The sequence below is a fragment of the Ictalurus punctatus genome, chromosome 10 (genome assembly GCF_001660625.3).
Source record: "Ictalurus punctatus breed USDA103 chromosome 10, Coco_2.0, whole genome shotgun sequence".
Classification (NCBI taxonomy): domain Eukaryota; kingdom Metazoa; phylum Chordata; class Actinopteri; order Siluriformes; family Ictaluridae; genus Ictalurus; species Ictalurus punctatus.
In genome coordinates this window covers 16,706,134-16,719,681 of record NC_030425.2, presented here as the reverse complement: position 1 = coordinate 16,719,681, position 13,548 = coordinate 16,706,134, and the positions used below count along the sequence as shown (strand labels likewise).

Sequence of the window (13,548 nt, the reverse complement as noted above, 5' to 3'; positions counted from 1 at the left end):
GATCAAGAATCTGTGGGATGTACTGGACAAACAAGTCTGATCCATTAAGGCCCAATGTTATACTTACAGGACTTAAAGGATCTGCTGCTAATGTCTTGGTGCCAGATCCCACAGCACACCTTCAGAGGTCTTGTGGAGTCCATGCCTCAACGGGGCACAGCTGTTTTGCTCACAAGGGCACAATATTAGGCAGGGGATTTTAATGTTATGGCTGATCGCTGTATATCAAATGAGATTCTGACTCTGTGAACATCCGTGAAATAGCCTCGCTTTTTCTCTCTCTCTCTCTTGATGTTAATAAGACAAAAAAAAATGCAGCTTGTCATGTGACCGAGAAATCGCAAAGCGTAAACTCCTCTATCCCGAAAATGTCGGAAAACTTATAAAGCACCGACATTGGAGACTTCTTCCAGAAAACTTCACAATATCATGATTCACGATTACACATTTTACGTGATCGTCTGGTGTACCATATAAGAATGAGTGCATTAATATAAACCTGTGATTTGCAGCTGCACTATTGTCAGAGCTGCTGTTATAGAAAATCAATCGACACTTTCTGACCAATCAGAATCCAGAATTCAACAGCGCTGGGGTATAAATCTAATAGACATTATATTACTGAATGGTGAGCTGGCACATGATTAAGGCAAGCATAGCGTTAAAACATTGTTTTAATGATATGTTTAAAGTAAACATCAGACTTTGGACCCATGGCATGCTGACAGAAAGCCACTGTTACACCCTTAGCATGGCCTTTTCCCTCATGATTAAGTTGCTGTGATTAAGAGCGTCTTCCAGGTTTTTTTTTTTTCCAAGAGAAATTGTTATATAGGATAGACTATTGTCATAATCTCATTATTTTAGGTTAATTTATATGCATACAGTTTAACATGGTAGTTCTAAGACAGGACCTTGATTTTAAGTGAAAAGGTCATCTGTAGGTTTATCCTATACATGCTGAGGGTTGTTTATGGTCTAGGTTATTGGCAGTAGGGGGCTTTTGGAGGCGCTTCCATGGTGACTGGTTGACAGGAAGGAGCAGTATCACTACTCAGCTCTCAGCCTGGAGATTTCTCAGCATGGGATTTGTTTGTGCACTCATTATTTATAACTCATCATCATCATCTCCTCTCTCAGCTGTCATTCTCCTGTCTTTGTGCATGCGATGGGGACACAGTGTTTGCTAACTCCTGATTTGTCCATCAGTATTACTGCTAAATGTACGATATTTGAAAAATCATTCCATAATTTTTTTCTTCTTCATATTAATAATCATCATCATCATAATGGTCACCTCTGCCAGAAAGTATCCTTTAGTCTTTTTTGAGACATTATGGTAAGGACTAAAGCACTCTGTTTTGTGCTGCTGTTGGAAAATAATCAATGACAGGGTGGTATGGTGTGGTGAAGCAGTCTTGCTGTTACCATGCTGAAGTTGATTATTTTCCTATAATAGCACATTACAAAGTGTGTTATTCCTCTAATACCACAACAAATGCCATTTTATGGTTTTGAAACATGCCTAATTTTGTTTTAAAGGTCTCATACAATAGATTTACATGTATCCAAGGTCAAAAATTTTATAATAAAGCTCATAATTTAAATTGCAGAATTACATTTATCCCCCCAGTGTCACAAACGACTCGTTCAGTGATCGGTTCTAAAGGATTCATTCTAAACTCCTCCTTTCAGAGCGCATACTCTGCGCTGATTGGTCAGCTGTCCCAGTTTGTTGTGATTGATCTACCGCTGTCAGCGTGTGTCGAAAAGGAAACGCCCATTACCATAACGAGTTTCAGCTCCTGTTCGCGAGCAGCCGATGAAGACCGGGGCGGGGTTTTTTGTTACAAGCCTACGTAGGTTAGTACAGGAAGTAAGGTCTGGAATTACTAGCGACTCGTTTCATCTGTTCAGAATCGGTTCCTTCTTTTGGGAGTCAATAACACCGTTTTTCGTGCGCTTTGATTTTTGAAACTTTGCAGACTTTTTACATTCACAAACAGCTCTAGTACATTATGTGAATGGTAATATTTGAAAAACCATAATAGGTGCACTTTTAAATTAGTTTTTTTTTTTTTTTAATTAAAGGATATGTCTTACATTTTTATTAATTTATAGTTCATATTGTGGAACATCCATAAAACAATTCCACTCACGATCTATTCTTTCCAAATCTTTTTTCTTTCTCTCATTCTTAATAAGACAAAAAAAAACACAGTTTCAGGTCTTGAGCCCTTGCACACATTACGAGTCAGTTTAGTTGAAAATTGCACAAATGCAATGGTGTGCAACAAGATTTTACGACCTGGTAGTTTCCGACGCAATCGCTTGAATTTTTCGCGCTGTTTATTATCGCGCGTATTATCCCTGAGTGCTGCAGGGATGACATATTTTTGTAGGCCAACCCGGAAGTTAGCATCACCCTGGTTCCCTCAACAAAAATCCCGTATGTTTTTTCCATTGGCTTTTAGATTATTGCAAAAAATAAGCTGTGACCAACAAAAGTTTATGATTCTTACATGTTTTGTGCATTAAGATAATCTTCACAAATGAGCGCTTTTATGGATTTTGAAGCCTAAATCCAATCACCACAAGTAAAAAACTAAAGTTACGCTATAAACGAACTACACCATGGTTGCATGACTTCACCACTAAAGTTCTGACAGCTCTTTCAAAGTTTGCAAGAGCGCGAGTATAAACACAATGAGGCTGTAGTAGATGGGTTTTCCTGTTCGGCGTGATGACGTTTAATGTCCCATCTTCGTTTTTCTTCTTCAGACGTTTTCCTCACCTCCTGATTGGTCAACTTCAAGTAGATCAGTTCGTTCAACCGCACATGCTACGTGAATTGAGGCTGACCATGCCTGATTTTTTTTTTTTTTATCAACATGTTTAAAAATGTTCGGAAGGTTGTAAACTGCTCGCGAGCAGCTCGTGCTCCGCTCGTAATACCTCTCGCACGACATGAGCCACAACCACACGAACACCGACGCTTTCCACGTGACTGCATTCTATCCCGTCAGGAGCTCGCATAGCAGGCAAAGATCACACCAGGTACGCTCGCCTTACTGAGAAACCTCAAAGTGTAAACTCCTCTGTCCTGAAGACTTTCTCATGTCGGAATACTCTGACCGGAATGAAGCTCTGACACTGGAGACTCCTTTCAAAAAGTGTTCTATAAACTTCTCGTCACAGAAAATTTCCCCACGTGTATATCGATAACGCTTTGGAAGAGCGCATTAATATAAACCTGTGATTTGCAGCTGCGTTATTGTCAGAGCTGCTGTTATTGGAAGATCCTCTGACCAATCAGAATCAAGCTATGTGGTATAATGGGTTTTGTTTTTTCCCCATTACATTTCTGTGCAGTGGTGACCTCGTTCTCCTCAGTGCCACGCCTTTTATTCTGCAGTTAATCTGATGTGCATGTTCTTCTCACGTTCATCCTCTTTGTTCAGTTTCTGTTCTCAAAGGAAACGGAATTTGTTCCTTTCTGAGCCTCCCATTTTGAAATCAGTGCATGTTTCATTTTCCTGTTTGAGTTTATTGCTTTCAGAAAGCCTCATTTAAAGATCGACTGTCTGTTCTTGGTGTTAGTGGTCTGTTCGACGTCCATCCTGCCCTTATTCTGTGTGCAATTCAGTCAGTCCTGCGTGACACGTGTTTTCTCAAGTGGTTTTTATTTTGTGTGTGTGTATATGAACTAATTTTCTCTTACAGGGGGTGAGAAAACGAAGGTAAGATCGTCTGAGAATTTGGTAAGCAGAAATGTAAAGTGACATGCATAAGTATTCACCCCCTTTCACTGTTCCACATTTTGTAGTGTTGTGATCTGGAAGTATAACGGCCTTAACTGGGATTATGACACGAATCAACATAAAATAACCCGAATTGTTGAAGTGAGAGGAAAATATCAATATAGTTTCCAGAATTATCTACAAAAAAAAAAAAAACATAAACGTTACGATTGCATAAGTATTCACTGCGATTGCTGTGAAACCCCTAAATTGGCTCTGGTGCGACCAGTACCCATCTGAAGTCCCACAGTGAGTTGAATGGAGTCGAGCTGTGTGCAATTAGTGTCACATGACCTCAATATACATATGTCTGTTCCTGGAAGAACCCAGAGTTTGTTAGAGAACATACCTAAACAAGCAGCTTCGCAAACATCGAGAATCTAACCAAACAGTGTTCTGGAAGAGTATCAGTCAGAGTTTGGTTATAAACTGATATCACATACATCACGCACAGTGCCATTAAATATGTTCTTAAATGGAACGAATATTATATAACCACAACTCTGCCTAGAGGAGACTTTTCCAATATATGGAAAGCCTGTCGAACACTATTAAAATAATTATTATTAAATGGAAACACTATGGTACAACTGTGACTCTGCCTAGAGGAGGCCGTCCACCAAAAGTCAGTGAGTGGGTAAAGAGGGGATTAGTCAAAGAAGCAACCAATATTATGGGCCAGTTTGGTAGAATCATGATATAAAATCCCAATCAAGTCCATTTCAGTTCCAGGCTGTAACATTTACTAAATGTGGAAAAGTACAGGGAGGGTGGGGGAGGGAGTGTAGAATACTCATGCAAGTCACTTTATTAAGAATTTAATAAATCAAATTAGTAGTCATCTATTGGGCATTTTTCTGGTCTGGGGTTAGGTTTTGTAAGACATTCAGTTTTAAAAATAAAACAGTGTACACAGTCTTTCTTGTTCAAAACATCTTCAACTCATTCTCTAATTTGGCTATATTTGGATGTGAAGCTGGGATCATGTGACAATCGTGGTGTGTTCTGTGCTCACTCTACAGCACAAAATCGGAGATGCCAATATTTACATGAGCTGTGATATTTACTTTTTTTTTTTTTTATTAAATACATGTTGCTCTGGTGATAGAGGAGATATTGCATAAAGTAGCAGTCAGAGCAAGCACAAATAAATTCTTCTTGATGAAAAGCTGATGGGAAATGGGACATGAAATATTGACATATTTGCTCCTAATAGCATTAATTTTTTTTTTTTTTACTGTTGCCTGCTGCACATTTGGTGATGGGGGGCATCTTGTCCACTGATATACGCCAGAGGTTTTGTGGGGTTTATTTTCTCTCTGCCGGCTAGAATTTACTTTTTGGCAGTGTTGTCTCTGCTAAAATAAAATATTTTATACTGGCGGAGTGTAGTTTGTATTTTGGTAAATGTATTTTGGTGGTAACTGTAGACAGAAGGTCTAACTGTAGAAATACTAGTGCATTTAATATTTCGTCTTTGTGCATCTGTGTGTGTTTGCATTTTATCTTTTCCAATTCTGTTTATTCTCACGCAAATCTGTGTATCAAAGTCTACTTTTATACATGCTAACTTGTTAACTGACCACATTGCTCCACTGTGTTGTGTGGTTTTTTTCTTTTCTTTTTTTTTTTTTCTTTTTTTTTTTCTTTCTTTTTTTTTTTCTCTCCCCTCGTCTTCCAGTTTGGGAATGAGGCGCAACAGATGGAGTGGGCCAAGCGAGAGAGCGAGCGGGCTGAGCGCGAGAGGCTGAAAAGACTCAGGCAGCAGGAGCAGGAGGACCTGGAACTGGCCATTGCGCTCAGCAAAGCTGAGATGAACAACACCTGAATGCTGGCTTCTCCCTCTCACACACCATCTTTACATCACTGCAGCAGAGGAAAGAGTGAGCGTGTGTGAGCGTGTGTGAGCGTGTGTGAGCGTGTGTGAGCGTGTGTGAGCGTGTGTGAGCGTGTGTGAGCGTGTGCGCTGGAGAATGAGTGAGATGTGTATGATGTGAGGAAAGGTTTTTAATGTTTTAAACATCTTTTACTTTTTAATGTAATGATGGGGCAACCCGTGTGTTATGTGAATGGGGTCGTGCATTCTACATGCACTGCGTTAACCTGCACTACTCTGACACAATTTATTTAAAGTGTGTGTGTGTGTGTGTGTGTGTGTGTGTGTGTGTGTGTGTGTGTGTGTGTGTGTGTGTGTGAGAGAGAGAGAGAGAGAGAACGAACCTGTGAATGGACTCCTCCATAGTGATTTTAATCAGGAAAAAGAAAATTCACACACATTCCCACTGTACCCCAAAGACATGTTTGGTGTCTCTCGTTTGCATCTTTATTGTTTTTTGAAATTGGTTTTAGTAATAGATGACTATATCACTAAAATCTTTTGTGTAAATATTGTCCATGTCCGGGCCTTCAGTGATGTCACCCAGACGTGCTGATGTGGTTTAGGACATCTGAGAACAACTGAAAGTTTTTATAGTTTGGAATCATTTAACCCTCCATAGGCTCAGTATCTTAATGTTTTAATACAGAACAAAGCAAACTAGTTAGAGGACTGAACTTGAGGAAGCTACAATCCTCCACGCAGCTCCATCAACACTGGAAGAGAGAGACAGAGATCAGGGCAGATGTGGGTGAGCTGTGAAAAGAATGATCCACCCTTAGGTGGTAGAGCTACAGTGGTGCTTGAAAGTTTGTGAACATAAAACACTATCAGATTTACACACAAGTCCTAAAACTAGACAAGGAGAATCCAATTAAACAAACAAGACAAAAATATTATACTTGGTCACTTAATTATAGAGGAAAATGATCCAATATTAAATATCTGTAAGTGGCAAACGTATATGAACCTTTGCTTTTAGTATCTGTTGTGACCCCCTTATGCAGGAATAACTGCAGCTAAACGTTTCCGGTAACTGTTGATCAGTCCTTGGTGGAATTTCAGCCTATTCTTCAGTACAGAACAGATTCAACTCTGGGATGTTGGTGGGTTTTCTCAAATGAGCTGCATTGACTTAACCATTCCAAAACATTAACTTTATCCCTCTTTAACCATTCTTTGGTAGAACGACTTGTGTGCTTAGGGTCGTTGTCTTGCGGCATGACCCACTTTCTCTTGAGCTTTAGATCACCGGCAGATGACCTGACATTCTCCTTTAGAAATTGCTGATATAATTCTGAAGTCGTTGTTCCATCAATGATGGCAAGCCGTGCTGGCCCAGATGCAGCAAAACAGGTTCAAACCACGATGCTACCACCATCGAGTTTCAGAGATGGATTATGAGATATAGAGAGATTATGTTGGAATGCAGTGTTTTCTTTTCTCTTTTCTCATTCTCTATTTTGGTCTCATCCATCCACAAAACATTTTTCCAATAGCTTTCTGGCTTGTCCACATGATCTTTAGCAATCTGCAGACAGGCAGCAGGGTTCTTTTTTCGAAAGCAGTGGCTTTCTCCTTGTAACTCTGCCATGCACACCGTTGTTGTTCAGTGTTCTGATGGTGGACCCATAAACATTAACATTAGCCAATGTGAGAGAGGCCTTTAGTAGCTTAGAAGTTACCCTGGGTTCCTTTGTGACCTTGTGGACTATTACACATCTTGCTTTTGGAGTGATACTTGCTGGTCGATCACTCCTGGAGAGGGTCTTGAAATTCCTCCATTTGTACACAATCTGTCTGACTGTGGATTGATGGAGTCCAAACCCTTTGGAGATGGTTTTGTAACCTTTTCCACCCTCCCACCCAGAGAGCATAACCAGTTTTGCTCCATTGGATTCTTCTGATGATGGGGCGAATGATTTTTCGTTGTGGCCAAAGTGGTCAAGCCCGTTTAACCTTTTGGTTAACCCTTTTACCAACACCTTTGAGACTTCCTATGTCTGCCAGTTGCAGGTCTGTAGAAATGGTGGACAAATTTCATATATAAAAAAGACAAAAGCAAACATCAGACATCAAACATTTCCGGACTACATGTGGGGTAAAGAGGAAAATTGTGTACATTTGATATGAGACCATTCTTTATTCTGTAACAATTCTGTAACTCATGTTCTAAAGAAAAACGTTAAGAGGAAAGTGCTCACAATTTCTGAAGTCTTTAGTCAGTTCTCTATTTCCCCGTCACAGACCCTGAGCTGAACTGCGTGGTACGTGACTGGGGCATAGTATAACATATTAAAAGAAAAAAAGAAAGAAAAAAAAAGGACCTGGGAGTCGTAATAAGTTCTGCTCTTGCCAAGTATGAAAGGTTGAAAAGAAAATTCAATTCCTTTTATGTTCTGTAGCCTTTCTGTGTCTGGCTGATGCGTAGAGATGTCATGCAGATTGGAAGTGATTTGACCCTTTCTTCACTTGTGAGAGCAGTGCTGTATTGTAGGTCTGGTACACACACACACACACACACACACACACACACACACACACACACACATGGAGCTCCCACTCCTGTGCAGGTTTGAATTTTCTTTGCTGATTCAGCTCTGCTGCCTGTTCGCAAGATGTTCATGAGCTCATGATGTGTAGAACTTGAACCTGCGCAGGACTTCAGGAGTGGAGATGAGAGGCTGTGAAATAATCCGTTCATATCATTTTCATTTTGTTTTAATTTGCTGTCGATCACTGAGACGCCTAGCGTTTTTCCCAAACAAAAGCTTATTTGTTCTCCATAAGCACAAGCTACTAAAGTTGGTGAAATCTTGTTACGATATTAGTCCTGATCATCTTCCAGACTGTGATTAGAAACATCTTCTGAACAAATTCTGCTAACTTCGCCAGTTCCCTGCTTTACCCTTTCAGTATTAATCGAGACGTTTCCTGAGTTCTTTTACTAAAACTTTCCTGTATTTTACTTGAACCGTATGCTGCCTGCCATGTTTAAACCTGTGGTTTTAATATTTTGAGTTGTTGAAGTGAATTTGTTCTTGTTCAGACTTTCTCACCATGGACACATGGACTTTATAGACTTCCTCGAGCTGAGAACATTAACTGTTCACCCTTCAGCTGCAGTCCTCTGTGTGGGCCGGAGTAAAGCAACTCGGTTCAGGGACTACCAGAGTTCAAGTAAAGGTGCCACTGATATTCAGTGTGCTATTTAGAATCACCTGTTAACTGTAACATAGTCTACTGAAAGACAAATATTTTTGGTTTGCTCCTGTAATACTCCTTTGCTGACTAGGTGTGTTTCCCCCCTCCCCCCTTTTCTTTCCTCTTATGAGTAGGCATGTGCAGAAAATTGATATCGTTATACAAAAGGTAAAGAATAAAACACTTGTAGACATTCTGTTTTTGGAAAATAATCAACATTTGAGGTGGTTGACACAGTCCTACAGCAGCACACCTTTTAATTGTTTTTTTTTTTTTTTTTTCCTTTTATACCACAGCAGCTTGCCAACAATTACAATCTTTATTTATTGAAGAATAGCATGTCCATACATTTTAAGCCATTTATAGCTGTTTTAATGTTGTGGTACATCCATGAAACAAGCTCCTGTTGTCACATTTTTTTATCAGCTATATATATATATAAATATATAAATATATATATATTATATATCTCTTAAAGTTAATAAGAATAAAAACACTTTGTAATATTGCTGAGGAACCTCAGGACATAAATTCCTCAAAAAGATGCGTCAGAAAAGATGCAGCTTTATCACGCACCGTTACAAAATTTTGACACCGGAGACTCCTTCCATAAACGTCTCCGTACAGAAAACTTCATAACAGTGATTCTGTACGTTTTTATCAGCATCAGCCATCAAGTCCCTGTGTAAGATGTTACTATAGAAACAATAATGTGTTCAAATGAGCACATTCATATAAAACTGTGATTTGCAGCTGCACTACTGTCTGATCTGTTCTAGAAAATTTATCATTTTCTGATCAATCAGGATCCAGAGTTCAAGATTAGACAGCTCCGGCATCAGCACATGCCTATTCAGAAGCAGCAACATGACACTTTTATTTTAGCATTAACTTAACAATGTTACTGTATTCGTCTGGAGGAGCTGGGGTTTTTTGTTGGTTTGTTTTTCCTAAATCCAGATGAACCTTCTCTGAAAATATTTCAATACAGAAAGTTAGGTTCTGTTAATAGTTTACACCATCTTTAACTCTTATTCAATGTGGAGTTTTTTTTGTTTTTGTTAGTTTTTGTATTTCCATTATTTTCTCTTTTTTATTTTTTGGGAGCTAAATAACACGACGCCTCACATTTCATTAAATGCCCACTCGTGCTGTATTCGTCTTTGTTACCTCCATTGTGCAATAGTTTGTATATTTTTATTTGTGTACTGAAATACCTGTAAACTCATTTTAACTTTTATTTCTTTATGAAAAATGTGGGTGTTTTAAATGCCTGTTCATGTCAAAGCAAACGATTCACCGATCTCGCGCTGGTTGCGCTCTTTTCGGCCTGCCTTATTCCCTCGCCTCTACACAACGGACAGACCAAATTATTAATCACCATACTGAAATGCATTTATAAAAAACATAAGTACATAATGTATATCACGTTATATTTGTCTTATAAAAAAACAACAACAAATAACTTCAAATGTGTAACTGGATGCATTTAAAAAGATTCCAGAAATTAATAGTCACTAGAAAAGCTTGGGTTTATTTGAAGATGCCAATGCTTGCTATGTGGTCCTTTTGTTTCACAGAATAAAATATACACCATTTCAGATACACAGTTGTGTCCTCTATGATTATTTGATGATAAATACTTTAGATTTGGATCTACAAGTGACTAATTTACAGCATGGATGTTTACTTTGGGTGGGTGAAGAAATGTTTTCTACATTTTATTGCTCTCATGTCTACTAATTGTATTGTGCTTTAGCTTCTTGAGAGAGTTATGAGTAAGAATGAAAACAAAGAGCAGCTGCAGCATGAACCTGTGCCGACGTTGGCTAACTCAGGCCGCGTGAACTAACAGGAAATTCCAGGCTATGTTTTTTTTATTTACTTGACATGTGTTGTTGGTGGTGCAATGAAAATGGAGGATCTGGGAGTCCGATAAAGTCGATTACCTGCCAAATCCTCTGTCTGATGTTTACTTGTGCTGCATTCTTCTCTCCTTATTTACCTCCTTTTTTTCCCTGGAGGTCTTCATCCCTAATTTCTAGAAAATAAATAATACAAATTAAGCAATAGTCAAATAGCTTTTAGGACTTATTAGGCAATTTTATGTAATTTAAATCTTTTTTTTTTGCTGTGCTTTGAGATTCTAAACGTACGGAAAGTCCCAGTTTATTATTCAAGCCGTTATTCAGCTTAAAGCACAATATTCATTGGCGCTAATAATGGCTAGGAGAGTTCATCAGAATGATCTGATTTGCTACCAAATGGAAAACCACACATTGTCTGAACAACACACTCTTCATCTTTTACCACTGTAGGATTTCAGTTTGGCTCATGGGATGTGACAGTGTACCAATGTGATGGTATACTATCAAGACATTCAAAATACACTATATGGCCCAAGGTATGTGGACATCTGACCATCACACCTATATGTTACCACAAAGTGTGAAGCACCTGGCTATCTAGAAAATCTTTGCATGCTGTAGCATTGAAATCTCTCTTGTCTGGAACTAAAAGGCCCAAATCTGTTCCCACACGACAATACTCCTGTGCACAAAGCGAGGTCCATGAAGACAAAATGTGTCAAGGATGGTGTGGAGAGCTCTGACCTCAAACCCAATGAACACTTTTGGGATGAATTGGAACGCTGACATCAGTGCCTGACTTCACTAATTCACTAAGCCACTCTTGTGGCTGAATGGGCAAATTCCCACAGCCACGCTTCAAAATCTAGCGGAAAGCCTTCCCAGAAGAGTGGAGGCTACTATAACAGCAGTGGGGTGGGAACGGGATGGTCAGGTGTCTACAAACTTTTGGCCATATAGTGTAACTACACCATTAGTTAAACCAATTGGCCTCTACACCAGACCCTGGCAGCATGTAGAGTGGTGTGAAAATATCACAACACATGAACCAGACTAAACAGACAACCCCATCATTTTGCTAGCACTTGCTTATAGGAAGCATAGTTTAGTGGTCTTGTCTGCGTCGCATCAAATCAATCTGAAAACCATGATAAGAGGCACACTTTTGACTATATCTTCTGATTGTGATGTGCTGCTAATTTCTATTAATTCCCACTAGGAATTATTGGAGGTGGTTGTCAGAATCTTGTGCCCTTAAAATGGTCAAAAAAGGTTAAGAACCCCTAGTCTAGATTGTCATTTCCAAGTCCTTTATGTGTGTGTGTGTGTGTGTGTGTGTATATAATATTTTATATATATATATATATATATATATATATATATATATATATATATATATATATATATATATATATATATATATATATATATATATATATATATATATAAACATGTCCTTCAAGCAAAATATTTAAAACAAAATATATTTTGTTCAACTGTTTAAAAAGGTTAAACTTACTAAATGTAAAGTGGAGCAGACTTTTTCTGTCTTGTTTTGATAAACTAACGGCTGATGGATCCTATTAACAAGTACGTTTTAAAGTCCAGTTACCCAAACTGTGTGGTTCCCAATCTTGGTCCTGGAGTTGCCTTACTCAGTCCACCATTGAGATACCAGCAGCAAGATTATAAACATGCTTAGATATCTGAGACAACCAGAGAACCTATTACACAAACCATATCTCCCAAAAAACTTGAGAGGTGGTTGGAGAAAAAGAAAAATGCCACCATTGCAGCAAAGTGTTCTGCTAACATTGTGATTTTAGCTTATAGCTAGAACTAGAGTGGCCCTAGAACTGAACCCTGCACAACTCCCATAGAGAGGATCAATCGTGTAAATGTGATGACAACCAGGACTAAACCAGATGAAAACTGATACCCAAACTCAGAATTAATTAGCCCGAAAATTAAAAATGACTCAATTTGTCGTTTGGAGGCCAGGGGTAGGAACCACTGGAACAACTAAGTAATTAAGCCTAGCACTCTCATGGGATTTAATGTTATTGTAATGTTTCACCTTGAGCTGCTCAGTACATTTTCTCATGCTAAATTAACTAATGATTAATCTACTGTTGTTGACTTTTCAGCATCAGCGAAACAAGATTAATCCTTCTCTGTAGGATATGGTTGAAAATAACTATCTGCAGGTGTTCCCTGAGCAGAATGATATTAATTTGGGAAAAGGTGAATGTTGTGCTTTCGACATGTGTTCGTAGTGGTCCGTTGAGATCGCTGGCTGTCAGGGCAGCACATATCATACCGGTAACACAATCCCTCCTACATATTCGAAACATGAGTGTCCGTGACATGAACATAGAGTTAGCTGGCTCTGGGAAATTCTGTTTTTAAGATCTGCCAATAATGCAGCTAATGTTCCTTATGGCATGCTGATTTAAGGTTGAGATCCTAATCTGAGATTGGCCTGACCTTGAGGTGTTCCAGACACAGAAGAGTGGAGTGGGTTTAACCAGCTGGTGTTGGAACTGAAAGCTCTCTGTGGAGTCATGCTGCCCTGGGGGATGTTGTGGTAGTGGCACAAACAACCCGATTGTCAAGTGAGTTATACTAGCTAATGGGAGCCAGATGGATTATGCTTGTCTCTCAGGCATAGGGCCTATCGCCTTGCGTTCACCGCCCAGGTGTATGTGGTAACAATGTGCAGATCAGGCAATACTAGATCCTGATGTCGTCAACATCTCAGCAAGGTTTAATAGCGCAATTCTCTCTGGCCCAAATTACA

The 13,548-nt window shown here is 39.1% G+C and overlaps 1 protein-coding gene across 5 annotated transcripts in view; it reads left to right on the top strand.

Moving 5' to 3' along the window:
• The window catches only part of eps15l1a (epidermal growth factor receptor pathway substrate 15-like 1a), a 46,090-nt gene extending 35,605 nt beyond the window's left edge, over positions 1 to 10,485 (top strand). For 3 of the 5 annotated variants that reach the window (XM_017478612.3, XM_053683203.1, XM_017478613.3), the window contains one exon: positions 5,482 to 10,485. In XM_017478612.3, the coding sequence (XP_017334101.1) occupies positions 5,482 to 5,628 (147 nt within the window). In that variant the 3' untranslated portion in view covers positions 5,629 to 10,485. Of the gene's footprint in view, positions 1 to 3,723; positions 3,762 to 5,481 lie in introns of all 5 variants that reach the window. The other 2 variants (XM_017478614.3, XM_017478615.3) reach the window with 2 other exon arrangements.
• Positions 10,486 to 13,548: the final 3,063 nt, after the last annotated feature.